Here is an 11,002-nt window from a genome sequence, read left to right on the forward strand (position 1 = left end):
TGACAGAGTTCGCCACCAGAAACAATTGGTCTTCTCGTTTCCATTGAACTAAAGACTCTATGCATTGCTTTTTTCCTTTTATGCAAAGAACTTTGGTAACATCGTATCGCCTCATCCTCACCTCCAACGTCTCACACCCCAGTTAGAAAAAAAATTGGGAACATACCAAAAAAAAAAAAAAAAAAAAAAACTCATGGACAACCATCACAGAAAACATGGTCTTGTAGACGATCCTAATTCAAATACAAACGATCCAGAACAACAGGTCCCTATTTCTAAAAAGAAACGAAAAGTTTCTCTTCGAAGGCCCCACACCCGCTCCACTTGGTCCTCATCATCGTCTTCTTCCCAATTGCTTCATTTCCCCTTCAAAACCATAGCGGCTAATAGCTCTTCAACTACAATTCCTTCTACCGCGTCTGCAGCCCCAGAATTATCTAGAGCTACCAAAGAAAAGAGCGTCTCTGGCACTCAACATGATGTTATCCAAAAGTCTAAAAATTCAAAGCCCGCTCAGGACCCTGAAACGAACCCTTCCTCGACAACGAGCTCTAAGCACCTGCAGCGGCTGTATCCTATTTCAAGTCTCCAGGGCAAAGAGGAGTGTTGTGTTCAAGCGAATGTCATCTACACGACAGTCAAGAGCACAGTTGTCGAATGCTATGAAGAAGCGACTGAGAACAGAGGCCCTAATCAGGCGGACCAATCTAGTAATACAGAAAGGCAGCCCGGGACTGAACAAGAAAATGGGGTTGTTGGCAGAGGCCTTGAGAACACTTCAGCTTTAATTGGAACGACAAATCAAAAGGAGGCCTTCGATAACGACCCAGAAACGCTGAAGACGCCCAACTACTGCACTGAGTCCACTTCTCTACAGAACACCATAACTGATTCTCAGCTAGACCCGATTTGCGACTTTGATTGTGATGAAGATGTGGGTCAAGACCAAAGGAGGCATGATGACGAATTTCCAGATGACGATGAGATTCAGGACTGGGATGCGGATGAGTTCCAAGACGAATGTGGATCGTTGAAAACAGTGAATCCTGTCCCAGAGAATGCTTGCCCAATCTGCAGACTTGACTTACTGACTTTAGATACTATGGTTCGTCAATGGGTCGCCAATATGTTAGTGATTTCAGGATGGGTTGGGCTGATTTTCATCAATTTCAACCGCATCATGAACTAAATGGCATACATATTGCTAACTCTCAATTTAGACCCCAGATGCACATGTAAACCGTTGCCTTGACGAATCGGTAACTAATCCACCACTAGCCGAGTCTTCTGTTGCTACACAGCCAACAAGTAGTCAGATATTGTCAAGAAACCCATTGACAGCTATAATCGGGACCATTCGCAACGCAATAACCAATGCATCTACACGCACCGGAAATGTTACTCAGGTCGCAACATCTATTCAGAAAGTTAATAAAAAAGGCTCGTCGAAATATAAGAAGCGACCTCCGAAATCATGTCCATTCTACAAGAAGATGCCTGGTGAGTAACATTAGACCAAACGCGGAAGTTTTTATTATTATTATTATTATTATTATTATTATTATTTCCTTTTTATAGATCACTTTATTCTAATGCAATATTTCTTCCCGTGCCTACAGATACAAGTTTTACGGTGGACGCGTTTTGCTATGGAGCAATTGATGGATGTGATGCTTACTTTCTGTCTCATTTTCACTCGGATCACTATGGTGGATTAACATCGGCATGGAACCATGGAAACATCTACTGTTCAAGCATCACCGCCAACCTCGTCATTCGGCGACTTGGAGTGGATCCACAATTCGTCAGGAGATTGCCCATGTATGAACCTACCGTCGTAAATGGCATAACTGTTCGTCTCATGGACGCCAATCATTGCCCAGGATCAGTTCTGTTTGTATTTGATCTTCAGAATCCTCGAAGGCGATATCTCCATACAGGTGATTTCCGCGCGATTCCTGATATGTGTGTGGACCCTATTCTTCGTCAACCACCGAATGTACCGATCGATATTCTGTACCTGGACACAACCTACAGTAACCCGCGGTACACGTTTCCATCTCAAGACTTGGTAATTAGAGAGACGACGAAGCTTATCTGTAAGGAACTAGGAATCGATCACCATCACCCTGCCATGAAGGCGTCTGTCATCCAAGTGACCAAGAAAAAAGTCAACGTCATGGAGAGTTGGCTTAAGAAAGAATCTGGAAACAATGCAAAATTGCTCTCCATGTCGGTCAAGGCGTCTCAAAGCATCAAAGCGAAGCAGAAATGGCAGGAGCCCGCTGAAAAAGACAGAGTTGTTATCTGTGTTGGAACATATTTGATAGGGAAAGAGCGTGTCTTCAAAGCCATTGCGAAAGCAATCCGGAGCAAAGTCTTTGTGCAGCCCTCAAAACTCCAGATACTCTCTTGCTTAGAGGATAAAGAGTTAATGGATATGCTAACTAGCAACCGATTGGAGGCACAGATCCATTTGCTACATATGGGTTCCGATATGTCGCCAGAAGCCCTTCAGGACTATCTTTGTTCACTGGCGCCGACGTTCACACGTCTAATTGCAATTCGACCGACGGGCTGGACATTTACAGGGGGCTCGAAGAAGTATACAGCTGCAGACAATGGTTCAATAGACCAAATGAGGACTCCAACGCCTAGTTCAGTTGAACTAAAACCAAGTTACACGTCGTCAACGATCAAGATATACCCTATTCCGTACTCGGAGCATTCCAGTTTTAATGAGCTTGCAGGATTTGTCAGATCGCTAAACATCGTTAAAATTATCCCTACTGTCGGTGTTGGTAGCGAGACAGGTCGACATGCCATGAATGAATGGTTCCGGAGGTGGCAGGAAGAAAGGCGACGAGGAATTGGTTGGGATTGAGTGGAAACTTTGTAGACTAGTAATTAATACCTAATTTATTAATTTGGTGGCTGTGAGCTTTTTGAAAAGTAAAAAAAACTTTTGACTCTGACATCTCAAAGCCAACACTAATCTTCTTCATCAGCCATGCCAGACGAAGAAATGCCAGAGGCAGGAATCAGCAGCAGCAACTGGGATGAGACCATGGAAATGGCTTTGTTCTATGCCGCCATCAAATTCAAGCCCGTCGGTACGACGCCTGCTTTTTTTTTTTTTTTTTTTTTTTTTTTTGTTCAAGAAGCATTAGGTGGATCAAGTCTATTTGCTTTGTGAGAATAACGATAACTTGACAGGAGAAGCGAATTGATGTTCAATGGCAAAAGAGAAATTCATTCAATTATTGTTTTTTTTTTTTTTTTTTTTTTTTCAGGAATGCATAAACACTTTCGAATGATCAACCTTCACAAACACTTCAACAAACTCTCACATACGCCATGCACGATAGCCGAACTCTGGGAGAAACTGGGAACTATGTACGATCTTCAAACATTGGATGAGAGAGTAAGGAGAGGATCGCTTCGATATATCAATATGTAATTGAATGTACAATATTCGTACCTTTTTTTCCCTATTGCTTTCACAATATCTTCCCGTATTGATTGAGATCTTTATAAAAACATATATATACAAACAACATTAGGAAGACTCTGGGATGCTCGTGGAAGATGATGAGATAGATGATGATGCCAGCGATGGAGAGAGGGATATCATCAGCTTTAAAAATAGTGAGGAGTTTGTATTACCCTTACACGAGTTTGATCATCTTGTCACGGAAATTGTACCAGAAGCGTCTAGGAACCCATCACCTTCACCCATAAGAACTACAAGGGGTCACCGAGAGGGATCACAGACACCCTCCCTCCAGGGTTCGAGTCGTGCCTCTTCGGATGAAGAAGAATGTAACGCACCCTTTTTTTGTCACAATAAGGATAGAGTACAGGTTTTGATGTTGAAAAACTGAGCGTATTGAATCGCCCTTTTTTTTTTTTTTTTTTTTTTTTTTCTTCATCACTATTATTTGGCACTATTTAGCACCAAAGAAAAAGCGTGCTTCTCGGACGGCGAAAAAATCGGATGTAAACGAGACATCCAGTCCGAGAACATCGAGCAATTCATCCACCCGAACTCGCGCTACACGTGCAAAAGCTGAGCCTGTCCCTGTCACTCGTGGTCGCAAAACTGGCAAAAAGGTAATAATGAGTAATGTGTTTTATGATCTTCTTTAAAAGTTTTGAATATATGAACAGGATATTTATTAATCTTCCTTTCCTTGGACTAGTAGTAATGGATCAAGTCTGATCGAGGATATGAACAACCAACCAAACTAAATAGGCTATCAGTTGTTTCTCATGTTAAATGGCGCGTTTGTGAAAACAGACTACATACAATCTAATAAATCATGTACTATAGAACCATAATACCGTAAATACATTTATATAAAAAAGGAGGACAGAATAAGAAGGGAAGAACTGACCATTATTTTCATTTATTTTTTCGCGTCATTCGAGCTTTTCGGCGCGTCTCTACTATTGGATATTGAGTAAAGCTAAATTATATCTTCCACTTCAGCAATTAAGACTATTCGGCTCATGAGAAGCAGGATCACAGGTAACACCTCTCTCGAAGGTTTTACAACTTTTTTTTTCTGTCCGGAAACACATGGGCGATTCTGATGCACAAAACCGATACCAAAAGAATTTATGGTGTCAACAGGACGCTGTGTCCTAGAATATTCTTCTTGACACCGAAAATGAGCAGCACCACTTGAGTAGTTCTACAAAATTCCCATGGATATTTATGCATTGCTGAAAAAGAAAAGGAAAAAGAGTCAGCAGGATGGAGAAAAGAAGTGAAGATGAAGGGTTTCAGCCTCTACAATGCTATTGACAATAACAAGGTCACTCGGTCATGCACTTTCAGTGAGTTTCATTCAGGGCAACGCAGGATGGGATACACCACCACCTGCAACGACAATGAGCAGGACCGATGTCGATGAAGTTAGTTGATCCTATACTCGTCCTGCTTTTGCTTTTTCTTATACTATGTCCGATGACAGCGTGCATTGCCACATCCATCGACCCATTTTGAACCACAGTCCAAAAAGTTACAGGTGAAGGTTAGAATATAAAAGGATGATGTTCTTTCATAGTGAGATTCTAGAACCAAGCTACTGTGCAGTAGTCTAAGCAACTTGTTGCCTCGTCCAAATCTCTATAATAAAAGTCTTATTACAGATCATAAACTTCTTTAAACTTGATCTTCGCCTTGGTATTTAACCTAGGACCACGACGATCTTTGATGATGTGAAATTATAGAAACACTATATGCGCTTGAGTGGAAATAAATAAGCCCTACAAAGTTTATTCAGTAGCGTCAGTGATAGATATCTTGACACTTGAAACTATCTATCACACATTAATAGCTTTTGCTCTGCATTAGAGTGCTTTCAAGTTTGATCAGTTTGATTATACTCATGGAAAGCCACTGAAGATTGACACGAATCTGACCATGACATACAGGAGCAGTCATTCACGCTCTTACCACTTCCGGATAGATTAAACCTTAATAACATGAGAAACAAAACATCGTTCCAACTCTTTACGCTTTTTTTTTTTTTTTTTTTTTTTTGCCTATCTGACTCTGTCTCTCTCTGTCTTTGGCCTTCTGCCTCTCTATCCAAATGTTGTATTATGGCCAGATATCCACCTACCATCATCATCATACGCCGTAATAATTCTCTGCATCACGAGGTTATCTTCTCCTTCCCGCTCCAACAAGAAAATACTCACCTCACTCAGATTGCTCCGATCTGCATGATATCTGTAATACAGAGAGGATACCCTGACCCCCTTATCATTCCCGCTTCTTCAGTATACAACAAACGACACATTCATCCTGATGCATGAAGGCATACAATGTGACATAAATATGTGGCACCTCCTTGCTTGTGAGTTCATATAAACATTAAAATAAAATAAAATAAAAAAACCACAATGGGTGATCCAAAAGTTGTTGCTGTCTCGTCTCTCTGATACGTTTGGATTTGCATAAAAAAAAATTAGTCTTGCAGGCTTATTTCCTTTTCCGCCCTGATTTCTTGACTTAATAGTGCTCCAACATGTCATGCTCATATCGCTTTTGTTTGACCGAATATTTAGTAAGGCCGGTCACGGCGATCGTAGCGACGATCATCTCGATCAGCACCTCCACCGCCTCCATTATATCCACGTCCGCCATCATCGCGACCACCTCGGCCTCCACGTCCACCGCTGCTGCGATCTGAGCGGTCTCCATACCCACCTGAATATCCGCTGTTACCACGATCACCATGGTTGCCGCGATCGCCTCCACGGTCGTTGCTACCACCGTAACCACCACGCTCATTGCCTCCATAATTATTACGGTCGCCCCCACCACCATATCCGCCTCGGCCACCTCCATAGTTACCACGATCACTGCCTCCACCATAGTTGCTACGATCATTGCCTCCGTAGTTGCCTCGGTCACCACCTCCACCAAAACTGCTACGGTCATTACCGCCGCCATAGCCTGAGCGCGAGCTTCCTCTATCACCTCCACCTCCACCTCCACCTCCATAGCGCTGTCCATCTCCACCTCCGGTGCCTGGAGGTCTCGGGGCTTGGCATTGCATACACTCTTGTCGTCGGGCAAAATTGTTTTTCTGACATCTATTGACGGTAATATATATGTTTTTTTTTTTTTTTTAAAAAAAAAAAAAAAAAAAAAAAAAAAAAAAAAAAAAGAGTAAGCATAAGAGAAAGAGGGAAAATAATCTCAAGTTGTGAGAAAGCAAGAGCCTTTACTTTTCGCAAACCCAATCGCCTTCGCGAGGTGGGGGACCGCCACCACCACCAGCACCGAAGCCGCCGCGTCCACCACCACGTCCACCACTAAATCCGCCGCGGTCACTGCCTCCAAATCCTCCGCGACCACGACCGCGACCACGCCCACCAAATCCTCCGGCATAAACCTTTTGTTCAGACATTTCTACTTTGATTGTCTATTGTAGAGGAAATATGAATTAAGAGAGACACTTATGAGTTGATACTTTCAGGCTGAACATCAATATAAAGGAGCGGCATAGGCATATAGACCAAGTAAACTTTTACGTACATGCCCATGGAAATCAGTGCCATTGAACCATTTAATAGCAGCATCGGTTGTGAATGGATCCTCATAAGTGACAATGGCTATTGGTAAGAAATAATGAAGATAGTTAGAAAGGTTCGTACAAACCGGTTTTTGTTTTAAGTGTTAGTTAGAATATTTACCATCTCCTTTTGGCGCACCAGTCGCGTTGTCAATATAAACGCGGACTATGAAGGTAAATGAAGACATTGAATACAAGGTCAGTTAATGATACTGAGTGTATTGACGCAGCGTCTTATCCAATGACACTTTCAGGCAAATGCACGGTATGCTGCCGTAGACATACTCTTCGGAGTCATGGTCCGCTTGTCGGTCTTAATGCGTCCAATGGACGAGAATCGTTCTTCGAGTTTTGATACCAAATCCTTCTCGGACATGTCTGTACCGAGTCCACTAATGTAAACGGTATCAGAACTCTTTTGCATCTGAGGTTCATCACGCTCTGTAAAAAAAAAAAAGGCATATTCAAGTAGAAAATATTAACATCACGTGAGTGATAAAGTAGCTCAGAGCTTGGAAGCTAAAAAAATAAAGCAGCTTGTAGACAGATTAAACATACGTCCACCATATGAGCCTCCACCCCCATGCGATGAAGACCCATATCGGTCTCCGCTGCCACCATGCGATGATCTGTCATCGCGATCGCCGTGTCCGCTATATCCCCCACGTTGGGAGTCACGCCCCGAGTCTCTGCCACTATCGCGGTTACTTGATGTGTAACCATGGCCGTCATCTCGCGATGAACCGTATGGAGCGGATGAAGAGTATCCTCCACCACCACCTCCTCCAGTGCTTCCATAGTCTAATCTTGAGTCTTGGCCATATTTGCTATGTCTTTCGCCTCCGCTGCCTTTACTAGGATCATAGTCTCCGCTATGCTCGCTATACCCTGAAGGAGCAGACCCTGGGGCAGCTGGAGCAGCACCAAAAGCTGCATTGGGCTCACCCTGTGGAGGAGCTGTTCCTGCGGCTACAGCAGCAGCATATGCAGCAGAGGCGCCAGGACCGTAATAAGCATCATAAGCAGCTTGAGCCTCGGCATCTTTACGACAGAGAGAAAAAAGAAAAAAAAAAGGAAGAAAAAGACGAGAGTGGTTGCTTAGGATAAACCGTCTTCTTTATTTGAAGATCAATAAAGCAAGATGAGTACATTCGTGTTTTTGAAGACGAAATATTACATTGAGCATACTGCTGCTCGTAGGTTTGTGCAGCTGCGTTCAGATCGTCCTGTGCACCAGTATTGGAGGGTGCGTTCTTGTCAGCCATGGTAGGTTGAAATGACAGATTATGAGAAAAAAGGGAATAGGAGAAAGATGAAATGCACCAATAACCTGTTGCAAGTGTGAAGTGTTTAAAAAAAAATTTAAGTGTGACGTCGACTTTTGCTTTTTTTTTGTTGCACACTGATAAAGGGGTAGACTAATTGATTGACTTGTTCGGACTAATCGATCTCTCATCCTCCTCATTTCTTTGCTTGCAATTCTCTTCCTTTCCTCTCCCTCTTTTCCTTCTTTTCCGTCACATTTACAAATCATGATTACTGGACTCAATATCGCTAAACGTAATGTGTCCCTGCGTCATTAAACATATCTTTATACTTGCAGAGCATTCCCTGCTCCGGCTATCCCATCAACAAATGCCTCGGATCTTAAACCGGCTAATACCCTCTCTCTCTCTCTCGGAAATAAACATTTCAGCGTCATACTAATATGAACATTACATGGAATTGTTGATGAACCTTACCGTTTATAATTTTTCAACATGGATTATTACAATCTGCTCCTCAGTACAAACATTATCCCGAAATTCATTTATTCCGAACATCGGATACTCTTAAAACTCAACTCGGACTCCCCAACCTTGTTCCCAATCCTTACTTGACGCGGTTAGCATCACCTACACAAATATTTATTATTGACGTATACAAAAATACTAAAATCAGCATGTCAACATGGTGTATCTCTCTCTCTCTCTCTCTCTCTCTCTCTCTCTCTCTCTCTCTCTCTCTCTCTCTCTCTCTCTCTCTCTTTTTTTTTTTTTTTTTTTTTTTTTAGAGTCCAGACAGGCCGTTGTAGGCCTTACTCAGAAGGTATAGCACTATTTCGCGGCTTAATTGACCCATTGGTCATACAATATCCCTCTTACTCATTTTTTTTTTTTTTTTTTTTTTTTTTAAATTATTCACAGCGCTTTGCTCATGATTTAGTTGTCTCGCCAAAGACTGGACGCACCATCATCAAAACTGGTTCTGGCGGTCGGTATGTGAATATCAATTGATTCTCAAACAGGAATACCTGTGAATTGAAAGAAGAGACGACTAAACAGACATTTAACCTCCCCCCTGCAACCTTTCTGCCTCGCATATGTCTAAAAGCTCGTCTTCTAATGGACATGTTATTACTGTTTTCGGATGCACTGGATTCCTTGGACGCTATCTCATTAACCGCCTTGGTAAGGGATCAAGGCATAACCAAATCAGCTACGTGTTTATCTCAATGTTTATATATTACTTCTCTTGGCTGACGAATTCATGAATTTCTTTTTTTTTTCTATCTATTATCAATTGTCAGCTCGTGAGGGTGCTCATGTCATCGTCCCCTACCGTGATGAGGATGATATGCGTCACTTAAAGGTCATGGGCGATCTCGGAAAGATTGTTCCCATGGAGATTCATCTCCGTAACAAGGATTCCTTAGAAGCCGCTATTCGCCACTCTGATACAGTCTACAACTTGCTCGGGCGCGATTATGAGACCAAGTAAAGCATTCTTTGTAAATGCTACTATATTTAACTCTGGCACATTCTTCTACGATTTTTAGGATACGAAAGTTAACGGGTTGGGATAATATTTTTTGTACCTAGGAATTTCTCATTTGCTGATGTCCATGTTGAAGCCGCTGGTATCCTTGCTGAACTTGCCCAGAAGCATGATGTTGACCGTTTTATCCAAGTCTCTTCCATGAACGCTGCCATCGATTCTACCTCCAAGTTCTTGAGCACCAAGGTATGGCAATTTGAAAACAGAGAAGACATTATAAATATAGCGGTTTAAGGCGGACTCAAGGAGACCATATCAACCTAAAGCGGACATTTTCTTTCCAATATTAACTTTATCAATTGGTTAGGCCGAGGGTGAGCAAGTCGTCCGTAGCATCTTCCCCACTGCAACCATTGTTCGTCCTTCGTTCATGTACGGTCAGGAGGATCGCTTCCTTGCTCGTCTTGCCAGTGAGTATTTCGAATAGCTAGCCCTCGTGTTGATCCGCCATGAATTGATGGTTGTGCTTGTGCTCAATATTCGAGTACTAATACTAACGCATGCTTATATTTCATATGCTAGTGTCTCGCGGTCTTTCCGTCCGTATTAACGGCGGCAAAACCAAGGTTCGTCCTGTCAACGTTTCTGATGTTGCGGGCGCCATGCATAAAATGCTCGATGGCGACAATACCATAGGCGAGACCTTTGAGCTTGTCGGGTATGTTCTTCCACTTGTCTTTTTTTTTTTTTTTTTTTTTTTTTTTTAACCATTATATTGGTTTTAAACTTTTTTTTTTATTATTATTTACTTTTTTTTTCCATAGTGATCAGGAATATACCTACGCACAGCTGCTTGATTTCATCAAGGAGATTACTAACTTGGATCATGGAGACTTGAACGTTCCCAAACCTATTGCCAGTCTCATGGCAAAAGCTATGAACCTGCTCCCTTGGCAGACCTTGGGCGCTGATGAGATTGAGCGTATGATGATTGATGATAAGCTTACTGGCGCTAAGACCTTTGCTGATCTTGATATGGAACCTACTTCATTGGAGATCACTGGTATCCAGTACTTGCGTCGCTTCCGTACCAACTTGTACAATGATGAGCCTCTCAAGAAGGGAGTGGTCGGCAAGAAGAAGACTTTCCA

The 11,002-nt window shown here is 42.4% G+C and overlaps 4 protein-coding genes across 4 annotated transcripts in view; 3 read left to right on the forward strand and 1 right to left on the reverse strand.

Moving 5' to 3' along the window:
* Positions 1 to 951: 951 nt before the first annotated feature.
* BCR41DRAFT_40683 (DNA repair metallo-beta-lactamase-domain-containing protein) lies at positions 952 to 2,949 on the forward strand. Its single transcript, XM_022029397.1, has 3 exons — positions 952 to 1,128; positions 1,221 to 1,500; positions 1,620 to 2,949. Exons 1-3 carry the CDS (start codon positions 1,114 to 1,116, stop codon positions 2,882 to 2,884), a joined length of 1,560 nt encoding a protein of 519 aa, XP_021882359.1. The 5' UTR covers positions 952 to 1,113; the 3' UTR covers positions 2,885 to 2,949.
* Positions 2,950 to 2,969: 20 nt separating this feature from the next.
* Positions 2,970 to 4,336, forward strand: BCR41DRAFT_385816 (chromatin modification-related protein EAF7-domain-containing protein). The gene is made up of 5 exons (XM_022027719.1): positions 2,970 to 3,113; positions 3,294 to 3,424; positions 3,564 to 3,822; positions 3,956 to 4,113; positions 4,206 to 4,336. The coding sequence occupies exons 1-5, from the start codon at positions 3,011 to 3,013 to the stop codon at positions 4,206 to 4,208; spliced, it is 654 nt and encodes a 217-aa protein (XP_021882360.1). The 5' UTR covers positions 2,970 to 3,010; the 3' UTR covers positions 4,209 to 4,336.
* Positions 4,337 to 5,953: 1,617 nt separating this feature from the next.
* On the reverse strand, positions 5,954 to 7,628 carry BCR41DRAFT_40716 (hypothetical protein). Its single transcript, XM_022029399.1, has 5 exons — positions 7,380 to 7,628; positions 7,216 to 7,260; positions 7,058 to 7,134; positions 6,748 to 6,944; positions 5,954 to 6,612 (listed from the first exon to the last, which is right to left on the reverse strand). The coding sequence occupies exons 1-5, from the start codon at positions 7,516 to 7,518 to the stop codon at positions 6,078 to 6,080; spliced, it is 993 nt and encodes a 330-aa protein (XP_021882361.1). The 5' UTR covers positions 7,519 to 7,628; the 3' UTR covers positions 5,954 to 6,077.
* A 917-nt stretch (positions 7,629 to 8,545) lies between these two features.
* The window catches only part of BCR41DRAFT_351721 (putative NADH2 dehydrogenase 40K chain), a 2,505-nt gene continuing 48 nt past the window's right edge, over positions 8,546 to 11,002 (forward strand). The window contains exons 1-9 of the mRNA XM_022023845.1: positions 8,546 to 8,654; positions 9,148 to 9,182; positions 9,281 to 9,351; positions 9,468 to 9,544; positions 9,664 to 9,850; positions 9,956 to 10,097; positions 10,219 to 10,321; positions 10,434 to 10,569; positions 10,676 to 11,002. The exon at positions 10,676 to 11,002 is cut by the window's right edge and continues 48 nt beyond it. Coding sequence (XP_021882362.1) covers positions 8,627 to 8,654; positions 9,148 to 9,182; positions 9,281 to 9,351; positions 9,468 to 9,544; positions 9,664 to 9,850; positions 9,956 to 10,097; positions 10,219 to 10,321; positions 10,434 to 10,569; positions 10,676 to 11,002 — 1,106 coding nt within the window. The 5' untranslated portion in view covers positions 8,546 to 8,626. The remainder of the gene's footprint in view (positions 8,655 to 9,147; positions 9,183 to 9,280; positions 9,352 to 9,467; positions 9,545 to 9,663; positions 9,851 to 9,955; positions 10,098 to 10,218; positions 10,322 to 10,433; positions 10,570 to 10,675) is intronic.

The sequence above is a fragment of the Lobosporangium transversale genome (assembly GCF_002105155.1).
Source record: "Lobosporangium transversale strain NRRL 3116 chromosome Unknown BCR41scaffold_14, whole genome shotgun sequence".
Taxonomy (NCBI): domain Eukaryota; kingdom Fungi; phylum Mortierellomycota; class Mortierellomycetes; order Mortierellales; family Mortierellaceae; genus Lobosporangium; species Lobosporangium transversale.